We start from the raw sequence: 10,577 nt of genomic DNA on the forward strand, positions 1-10,577 counted from the left end.
ACACACATAACATTCCTCTTCTCTCCCACAGATATATATATATATATATATATATATTTGCTTTCTCTGCCCCTCTTCTCCTCCCAAGCACTTTCCAACTAAGCAGGAGACTGTTAATTCAATGTGCAGGGTGGGCGAATCATCTTACCCATCACAGCAAAACTGACAATTTCTCCTTAGCAACTTATTAGAACAGGCAGAGGTTAGAGTTCCAAGGGACCAGGAAAAAGCCCTCTAAGAAATTCCTAGGAAAATATGGGTAGTGGTCGGGAGGGTGGGGAATGGAGACACAGATACTAGGAACAAAGTGAAGCAAAGAGTGTGGCCCTTAGGGGCGCAAGGCTTACTGCAGTTAGGAGACTCCCAGCAGGTGGCGCTCTAGCTCAAGGTGCTCTTGGTAGAAGCCTTGACTGTGCTCCTGGCTCCACCTCAAACCTTCTTTCTGTTAACAACCCCCTCCCCCGCCCAGGTTTGGAGCTCTGTCTTCTTGATTCAAGCACTTATCCAGACTATATTCCTGCTAAAAAGCACCGTTTGCACAATTCTATTTACTGTAACACACAATGAGGAAGGGAACATAAATAAGAGGTCAAGGGAGGATTTTTTTCCTTCCGTGTGTGTTTGATGGGTCTCAGATCAAAACTGTGTAATCATCAGTAACATGATTCAGCAATTGGGAAATGCAAACAAGTTGTGCAAGTGCTTGTTCTGGGCAGGGCCCTGGAGGAGCCCACAGGGCTGGACCGAGCTTGAAGAGGGCCATGCCAGCAAGGACACCTCCTCCCTCCCACCAGGGCAGAGCTGGCTGTGCCTACAGCCTGACTGGCGTGACCTTTGGCTTTTGCGACACACACGCGGCTGGGCCGGGGTTAATGGCACTTTGCAGGGAGCTCCAATTGAGTAAACAAAAAATGCCTTGCCCTGTTCTAATGGAGCGCATTATTCTGAGGCCTGAGCCTTCATCCAGGCCGCTGCAGCTGCTCTGCAGGTCAGTGCTACCAATAAAGCAATTAGCCAATGAGAAAACTCTTCTTCCCTAAGGGGGACTTGGGGGGGCTTTGTTGCCATTGCTGTGCTTTTGCTTTGGGTTTTTAAACAAGCAATCCAAGTTGATCTGAGCCTCTTACATCAGACTCCAGGATGAAGACAGTGAAACTGTGTGTTTGCCGAGTGTGATATTTTAAGGAACTGGTCTCTTGTTCAACACAGGCTGGAGAGCTCACAGCTTCCTGTTCAATTAACCTGAACCATAGCTGAACTCTGCCCTTTGAACTCACTCAGCAGATAAATACATTAGCTCACCTAAGGAATCATTAATATTTTCCAATCACATAAAACAAACATGAATGTCTGAACTCAACCCAATAGAGAGCCAATTATGTATACCGCATAGAACATGTTGGAAAAAAAATCACAAATGGATGTTATTTACAGAACAAAAAGGGTCAAGGAAGAAATAAAACAGATCATGCCCACAGTTCTGGAAACAAAGGGGACTTTCATTTTCATCTCTGTAAACATGAGGGGTACCAAGCAATATGTAAGCAATTCCTGTTCCATCTACACTGCTCTAGAAGAAAAAGTGGTTCCTTACTCCTGGTCTGGTTTCTACCCCCTTCCATCAGAAGGCTCCAAGCCCTCTCTTCGAAAGTGACTTCAGTGCTCATGCTCAGATACAGAGTCCAAAACATTGCATATCTGGGGACAAATTTTATTCCCAATCTGCTACAAATGAACCAAAAGAATTTCTGTGAAAGTTTTACTGCCTTTAAGGGAACCAGTTTTAATGAAGCAAGCTAGCTTCTTGATTGAAATAATTTCACAGTAGAAAGTGATGTTCCCATGATGTTAGTCTAGCACCTAAACAGATTTTGTTTTGGGGGGAGAGAGGAGGGGAGGGAAGGGGAGGGGAGGGAAGGGAAGGGAGAGGGAGAGGAGATGCATTAAATGCATCTATTTTGTTCTTATCCCTGCGTGTCATCTCAGAAGAATGAGTAAAGCATCCCCAACCGAGTCATTATGTGTTTCAGTTTGATTCAGTTTCACTTCCCACCATTCTGCCTCGTGACTCCTCCCCTCCCACCCCCTTTCCATTTCTGTTTGGCTTGGAGTGTGGGCTTAATGCCCAGCTAGCCTAGATGAGGACACTTAAAGGAATATCACAAGCGCGAAGGGTAAATCTATTGAACGAGGGTCTTTAACTATGTGGTTTCCTTAAAGGGAAAGGTTGGATCAATAGGATCAATATGAAAGGTTTCCCTGGCCCTGCATAAAAGGGTAAGGGCTTCTCTTTTCACTGGTTTAACTTTACTCTCTGACAAATGCAAATCAATGGATCTGTGTTTACAACAGATTCCCTAACAGACCCAACTTGGGTACAGCCCAGAGCCTCGCTCTGGGGGGTGGGGCATCCGGGCTTGTTCTGGGGGATGCTCCAGGCCCTGGAGGCGGGGTGGGCTTGCTGCCCACTGGGATCCTGCGGCTACTGCCCGTGGTCTCTCCAAAGAAAACAGACAGAAATGGAGCAATGGAGCACCCGAGATGCCTCAACGCAAACACAAAGCCGAAATTCCTAGGAGTCCATCAACCTACTATTAACTGGTCGTACCAATACAGATCTGCCAGGTTGACTACACAGAAGAAGCTGGAGTGGGATACTTACAATTGCAGCAGCCCATATATTTCAGTTTCTAGAATGTTCCTTCCATCCTTTCTCAGGTGGTAACTGGCTCTCGTAGCTATTACAAGGCAAACCACTGAAAAACTATGGGTTCTCTTCCCCGTCAATTTTACCTTTCCCTTTAAAAATGTGATGTTTTCCGGAGATGACATGACTTCAAGTCAATGCCGGTTACAGAGAAATTATTTTTCTTCCTGCAGGAGAAAGTATATGTATATTTGATTACGCGAGCCAAAGTCCAATGCTGATTAAATTACGTTGGAGGTGTGCTTCCAACCCAAACAAAGTCTGCTTTCTACAGAAGAGTAATGGATCTTCAGATGGTGAGAGGGGCACCAAGGTGGAACACAGCGCCTCCCCTCCCTCTGGGACAGTTTGCGTGGGACAGCTTTCCTAACAAATGTCCACAGCTCTGAGGAATCCTCCCCACACCGAGACTAGCCCTGTCTGCACAGCCCACGCTGGGCCCATCCACACCCTGCTGTGCATCCGATGGGCTCAGTCACCCAATCGGGCCCCTGCCCCTCCTCCCCTGCCTGCATCCATTTCTCAGAGCCTTAGCCTGGAGATCTGGGGATCATAGAGCTTTCCCCAAAGGCACTGACGTGCATTAGGGGGACGGACGGGGTGCTGGGGGGTCCCATGTGTACAGGCTCCGTACCTGACAGCATGAAGATCCTTCTTGGAATCCCTCATAACAGCCTCCCCCCACCAGGAAAAGCAATTTTCCCAGGTCAGGAAAAGCTGGGGCCTCTGAGCAGGCCGGGGGTGAGGACAGTCCAGGGTCTGTAGATGAAGGTTCAGGCCCCAGGCTCCTCACCATTCACCCTTCTCCCCAGGGCCCTTTATCCAGACGGTAATCGCTATTTATTCCCTCCTCGGTTCCCTTCCTCTGGCAGGAACCCAGAAATGGAATCTCTCTGCTTTTCCTCTGAGGTTTCCATTCCTCCAGGGACGCCCGACACGACGCCACTTCTCCTCCAGACAGTTTCTGCCAACACCAGCCTCCGCAACAGTGAGAACCCTGCAACCCCCTTCCCCCGATCTTTCCTTAGAAGAACAGGTTCTAAAGCCCAGAAAACTAAGGCTCACCCTAAAGCGAGGTTGTGGAATGGAGGCAGAGGCAGCCTCGTTTTCCCCTCTAGGTTCCGGCCTGGAGCTCCAGGAGGTAAACCCTGCCCTGGGCCCCCTGTGATGTCTGGGCAGACCCGTGTCTCTAGGGAGAAGTGGGCCCACTCTCCTCCTGGAGACACAGAGCACCTGGGGGGCTCCGTGTCCCTTCGTTCCACCCTCACCATTCCCCAGGAATCCAGCCCTGTTTGAGGATTCTAGGAGTGGATTGAAGATTCTAGGATGGGGGTGACGAGAGATGAAGAGTCCACTCTCCAAAAGCCTGCTCACCTCTCCAAACCGAGGGCCCTTCCCCTGGGGCTTATGGGGAGGGGCCAGCGGCCAGCCTTACCAGGCGGAACCACTAACCCTAACCCTTTTCGGTTTCTGTATCCAATCACCTGAAGTGATTCACATCCCTTTTCAGAAGAGGGGCTAGGCATCAAGGAACCGTTTGAAAGCCCTCTTCTTTAAGGAAACCCATTGGTGGGAAGATGACCCCGTCTCTGGGGAGAACAGAAAGAAAGAACTGCTTCCCCTTGGCCGCCCCTCAAGGCAGAAAAATACCAGATTTGTTTTTGTCCTCTCTCCTTTCCTTGCTCCTTCTTCTCATCTCGTTCTTGGAGAAGGAAGGAAAACACTCCTTTCTTCCAGGCTGAAACTTTCTCTTGAAGGGAAAGCTTTCGTTTTTCTCAAATTGGAGAACTTACAATTAAAAAAAAAATCTGAGCGATTTAGTTCTGATCTCACCTGCACCACTGCCCCAACTTTCTCTTTCTTTCCTTCACCCACCTTGGTGTTCCTTCTGGAAAAGTCAACCACTGGGCCAAGACGGGAAAGGTTGGCAGAGTGGAAGTCTCCCTGAGGAACAGCTTTGAAGTTCTTTCTGTTTCCTCATCAAGGTAGATGGCTCAGAGAAAACTTTCCTACCAGGGGGCCAGGCCTGAGTCCGGGGTCCCAGAAGGAAAGCTCGCCCCAGTCTCCGGGAGACTGGCAGTCCCCCGGGGCTGTTTTTTCTCATCATCCTGCCCCCAGCCAGGGAAGAAACAAGATTCTTCCCTCGTTGACCCAATTAGCCCAGAGCAGAGCAGACAATACCGAGGGCTGACGCCTAGGCCACTGTCACTGCGGCCTCGTTTAATTGTCCAAATAATGCGTCGGTGGGAAAGTGTGCGACTGGGAACATTTAACTCGAACGTTCTTCCCTAAGGAAGACAAATCAGGATGGGGGCGGATCAGGAAGCTGCGAGGTTGGCAGGCAGCTTTACAGACCTCGTTTCTAACGTTCAGCTCGGAGTATCCCGTGTAACGAGGGGTGACCAGATTTCCCCGGTGGTTTCGACGGAGGAGAGAAGTTGCCTGGGCCCTGCTGGATCCGATGCGGGCTGCGCGGGGCGGAGGCGAAGGCCCCCGAAGCGCGGGACGGGGAGGCCTCGCGTCCCGTGCGAGCCCTTCCGGGACACCCGCAGCCCGGGGAGCGCGGGGACGGGGCCAGAGGCCGGCAGCCCGGCGACAGACGAGACCAAGGGTAGGAAGCGCTGGCTGGGGCAGCCGCCAGACCCGAGAGCCCGAATGGAGCTGGCGAGGCGGCGCGGCGGGAGCGCCGGGGAGCCAGGCCGCTGGTGTGCGCTCTGCTGGGAAGAGGGAGCCCGTCGGATTTACTGGAAACGCGCCGGATCGGATTCCGGATCAATGAAATCTGGGTCCACACGTTTACGTTCTCGTTGCCAGCATTAATGCTCTTTTAATCTTCTAAACATTATCAGCATCGATCTCCCTCCATATACACATTTGTTTGAGAAAAGTGACATACCCGCACGGCGCAAAGCCTGGAAGGAAAATAAAGGCGCCACCTCTGGCATCCAGGGCGCGCGGCGGCGGCGCGCGTGGGTTCACTGCTCTCCGCCGCTCCCGCTCACCCCAAAGCAAATTAGGAAGGTGTTCTCGAGGCCACCGGGGACTTGACCAAGATAGGACGGCAGCGAGCTTTCCAATTATTCACCTGACCAGCCGGCACAAGAGAACACCGTATGTGGCGTACCGACAAGGGAGGCAAAACCGTCAGGAAAAACGCGCTGGGACCGACTGGGAGTCAGCGAGGGAGGGGGAAGGTCTCTGCGAATGGGTCCCTGTCCCCACCCCGAGGCTCACCCCTAGGCTCAGCGTGGCCTCAGGAAGACCCCTCGGTCGGCCCACTGGCCCGCTGCGGGAGACATTCCGGTGGGTTGGGTGAGGGCTCTCCACTGGAACAGAGTTGGCTCCAGATCGGCCGCCTGGAGCGGGCTAGGTGCCTGTCTGACGTGGGGACGGGAGACAGGATCCCTGCCGGCCGCCTTGGGAGTCCAGCTCACAGGAGGCCAACCGGCTGGGAGAGTCGTCTGGGGGCTCTGCTGTGTCTCTCGCTCTGTCTTCCAGCTGTCGGAGGAAACCAACTCCCGCCATGGGGACCTCGATTTTCCTCCAGGAGGTGCCCCTCCACTGTCTTGCCTGCGTTCTCTCCGTATCTCCTGGTTCGTGTTTGTGCTTGGTTCAGAGGCCTCTTAGGCTCAAAGCCAGAGAGAGTTTGTGCTGGAAGCCCCTGGGGAGTTGGTCCCCGCGTTCTTAAATCTCTTCCCCGGTTAATAAAAACTGCCCTGCAGGAGTCAACCCTGGACACCGCCGAGGAGGCCCAACCTGGTGTGGTCCCAAACAGTTTCCACTGTGGCCACCCTTTATGAAAGGGGTCCTGCACTTGGAACCCCTTTCTCTGAAATCTAACCTGAGTTTCCCCGACATCTTCTCCCTTCCCCTTTAAAATACTACCTGGGGCTGTGGATCCAATACCCCAGTGGTGGGAAAGGAGGAGAGCCAGGCCCCCTTCTGCTGTGATGGGGTGCACTCCACCTCCGGAAGAGGGGGCCAGCACTGGCCCGAACCAGACATCTTAATTCTTAATTCAGGGTTCCCTCAAACCCCTGTCTGCTTAGGCCTCTGGCAAGACCCAAAATGAGAACGAGAAAGGGAAATTAAGAAGAGACAGAGAAGTTAAGAGGACATAGAGAAATTAAGACGAGACTGAGAGAGACTTGGTCTTTGTGAGATGGGGGCCGGGCGCTCTCTGCCAGATTCCAGCACCGGGGTCTGCAGAGTTGCCCTGTGGAGTCACCCGGTTTGCTGAAAGCCCCCCGGAGCCCTCCGCCGCCCTGTGAGTCCACTGCAAGAGTGGGATCGATACTCCTGGTAGAGAAGGCCTCGGAGTTTCTTTTCCATTCGCTCCCATTCGCTAGCGCTCCTAAGCACATAATACCTACTTACCAGGCCCAGCTTCTGCGTCAGTGTCTGAAGAGACTGATCTACTGACCCCAAGCTGAAAAGACTCCTGTGTAATAATAACCACTCGACACACTTGTAGTTGCTGATAAAATGGCCAGATAAAAAGGCTAAAGCTCTTGTCCCTTTTCAACTCGGGGTAATAAAACAGACACGCATTTGAATGCTTGAGCAAAGTGGGGTCCCTGGCAGGAGATTTCCACTTGCCAAAGGAGGCTCTTGGTCTCCCACTGAGGGGGCTTTCTGGCTCCTGCTCAGAAAAGCCCCCAGGACTGGCCCCAGGACTCTTTGGCGTTGGGTGATGGGACTGCTGTCTCCCACAGATGCCACACTCTCCCTAACCCCCTGATGCTGTTGCAAAAAGGCTTGAAACCGGCTGACCAGCAAAGTGTTTCTTTCTACCTCACTTTCAGACAGATGTGGGCGGAAGGCTTGCTTTTTTAAAAAAAAAAAAAAAAAAAGCTCTGTCCTTTTCGGGACAGGCATGAGGGGGCGGCAGTGCTCTGAAATGAGCCGGAGTAGATCGCTGTCACCCCGTCTTCACCCTACCCTGGCCTCCCTTCCCCGAGACCCACCGCCAAGTCTCTTCTGCTGCCTGTGCCCAGGAAGCCCGTCCTCGCTAGAACTCTCAGACAGGGACTAAAGGCATGTTCGGGGGCCTAAGACAAAGGGGGACCACACCGTTTGGAATTGTCAGTAGGCTTCCAGTCCATTTTTCACGGATACTCTTTATTTCCTGCTTAATCTTTTCAAGGGGCCAAGAGCAATCAGAGAAAATGGTAGGAGAGGATGAAGAGTAAGCTAGGGGAAAGATAAAGTAGGTTTCGAGTTCCATGCAGAACTATTTGGAGTTCACCGACTTGGGGAAGCTCTGGGGGTGGCGGACCTAGTTTTCATGACCTTTTCGGATCGACACTGAGGGCGGTTACGGACTAAAGACTGGAATTCTCCAACAAGCGAAGGCGGACGGCGGCTGTCAGAGTGGAAACGCCCCCTCCCCACCGCCTGTCACATCCCCCAACCCTGTCCAGCGTCGGTAGAGTGCACCCCATAAGCCAGACTCATTGGTGCGAGGAAAGCCCCAGGGAGCCGGAGAGGAAGCTTGTGCTCTAGCTCCGGAAGCCCGTTGTATGCGGCTCGGAACTTCGGGCTCCCCGCTCCTGTATGTAAATCACCGCCACCGCGAATTGTCCCCCAGACAATCTGACTATCGGGAGAGGTGTCTCAGTCCAAAAGAAGCCGCCCAATCCCGGCCTGCAGTCGGGAGCCGTGCGTCCTCCCCGGAGGGGCGCCTGGACACTTCGCCCCTCCTGACCTGTGGCAGGGTCCCCGGGGGCGCAGCGCACCCGCCACGCATACCGCGCCGGGGCACAAAAGCGCGCACCCGGGTGCCAGCCGCAGCCCGGGCTGCGCCTTTCTCTTGGCTCCCGCCGCCCACACGGGAGGTTTCTGCGCTCCTAGAACAATAGAGGGCTGTACCTCGCGGCTCGGCCGCTAGAGGAGGCACAAAGAGCCCAAGCCGGCTCCAGAACAATGTAACCGGCGCGCCGACCCGTCCCCTCCTGCCGGCCGCCGGCCCTCCCCGTCGCCGAGCCCGGCGCTCCATTCGCGTCCGCTTAATGCAAAGGCGAAGCCAGGAGCCCAGCGCCCAAGAGGCGTTAACTAACCTGCATCTTAATTTCTCAGCACCCTCTTCCGCGAGCTCCCAGCCTCGTCCCCGGGGTCCAGCCACACCTCGGCACATCGCGGCCAACGCTGGGAGCCGGGCAAAGGGCGGCCGGCCAGTAAGGCAGGACGCTTCCCGCTCCGAGTTTCCTCTCTCCTATCCTCCCTGAGCGGTGAATGTGGCAGCCCCAACCTCACTGTGCGCAGGGACACGGGCGCTGGCCCCAGCCCGCTCTTTCCATCACAAAGTCCCCGCGCCAATGTCAAGGCCGGAGACCGGCTCCGGAAGCGTGGTTGTATCCCGGCCCCCCCGGTTCTCCGCGTAGGCAAGGCTGTGCTTCCTGTCAGTGACCGAATAAGTTTGCCCAACACGGTGGGGAGAAAGACAGCAGAGAGAGCTCTTCCCCCTCTAAAGCCCACTACCTCTCGCCACCAATTGCCTCTATATAGGGAGACCGGGCAGCTGGGAGAAGTGAAATGTATTGTCTGAACAAGAGTTCAAGTGCACAGGGTTCTGAATAAAGGCAACCCCGCCGTCCCCGGGAGTCTGGGAAAGACAGGGCTCCTAGTGGACACCGCACACCCTCCTCGTGCCTCCCACAACTGGAGAAGGTCCGAAAGAGAGGGCAGAGTTGTTGGCACGGTGAGCAGAGTGCGAACAAAACTGGGACGCGGGTCGCTCAAGAAGCTCGGGAGACAGGGAGGTGAGAAGGGAGAGAAAGAGCAAGGGAGAACAGAGAAAAGAGGAGAGAAAGAGTAAAAGGAGAAGGACTGAAGTAGAGAACAAATGGCAAGCGTGGAGGAAGAGGGGCAGGGGACCCGGAGGGGAGGCTCAGTGCCCGCACCCGGGGCCAGGGCAGCCGGCAGCCCGACTCCAGACGACCCTCTGGGCTTACCTGCCAGGCGTAAGGCGGACATGCGCTGGAACTCGGGCTCCTGCAGCCACTTCCACATCCTGCGGAAGGTCTCCCTGCCAGATTTGAGTTTACTCCACGGTTTGGGGTTCCGGAGCAGGTCGGAGAGAGTCCCCTGAGACCGGCACAACACCCTCTGCGCGAAGATCGCCTGTGGGATGCTGTAGCGCTTCAGCTCGGCGGTGATGCGCTGGGCCACCTCTTTGGTGTTGATCTCCTCCAGTTGGCCGGAGGTGGCCACCTGCGACCCCGAAGACGACGAGGGTGGCCTCTCGCGGCTGGGCGCCAGCACCGGCCCGTGGGACTGAGCGTGGCCCGGGTGGTGCAGGCCGTTGAGGTGCGACATCATGGCCGCGGGCGGGGTGCCCAGGCCGCGGGACAGGTGCTGGTCGCCGCGGGTCAGCATGGCAGTGTGGTGCGCGTCGAAGTTGGGGCTGAGCATCTTGTCGGGGCCCGGGGGCCCGTAGTTGGGCAGGCTCTGCTGCGCGTTGTGGAGGCCGCCCAGCCCGTTGCCCAGCGGTGTGGCGCCAGCGGGGACAGGCTCTGGCCCATGCCGGCATCTCCTTGTAGGGGCTGTAGAGGTTGTTCATGGTCGGGAGCCCGCGCTCGTCGCGCAGGAGCGTGAAGCTGCCGCTGACGTTGCCCGAGAGGCGCTGCTGGTGGTGGTGGTGGTGGTGGTGGTGGTGCGGGTGGTGGTGCGGGTGCGGGTGGTGGAACTTGTCCGACACGGTGGAGATGGGCGGCAGCGGCTGCAGCGGCGTCAGCGTGGTATAGGTGTTGCTCATGCCCATGCCGGGCGGGGACGAGTCGCAGGACATGCTCATGGCGTGGTGGAGCGGGATGGACAGCTCGGGCCGGTAGTCGCCGCCGTCCAGGATCGAGGCCATGCTAGTGACCAT

The 10,577-nt window shown here is 55.3% G+C and overlaps 1 protein-coding gene across 1 annotated transcript in view; it reads right to left on the reverse strand.

Moving 5' to 3' along the window:
* The window catches only part of ONECUT2 (one cut homeobox 2), a 56,944-nt gene extending 46,367 nt beyond the window's left edge, over window positions 1–10,577 (reverse strand). The window contains 2 exon segments of the mRNA XM_010854767.1: window positions 9,661–10,214; window positions 10,216–10,577. Coding sequence (XP_010853069.1) covers window positions 9,661–10,214; window positions 10,216–10,577 — 916 coding nt within the window.

Source organism: Bison bison, unplaced genomic scaffold, assembly GCF_000754665.1.
Source record: "Bison bison bison isolate TAMUID 2011002044 unplaced genomic scaffold, Bison_UMD1.0 scf7180017864349, whole genome shotgun sequence".
NCBI classification, from domain to species: Eukaryota; Metazoa; Chordata; class Mammalia; order Artiodactyla; family Bovidae; genus Bison; species Bison bison.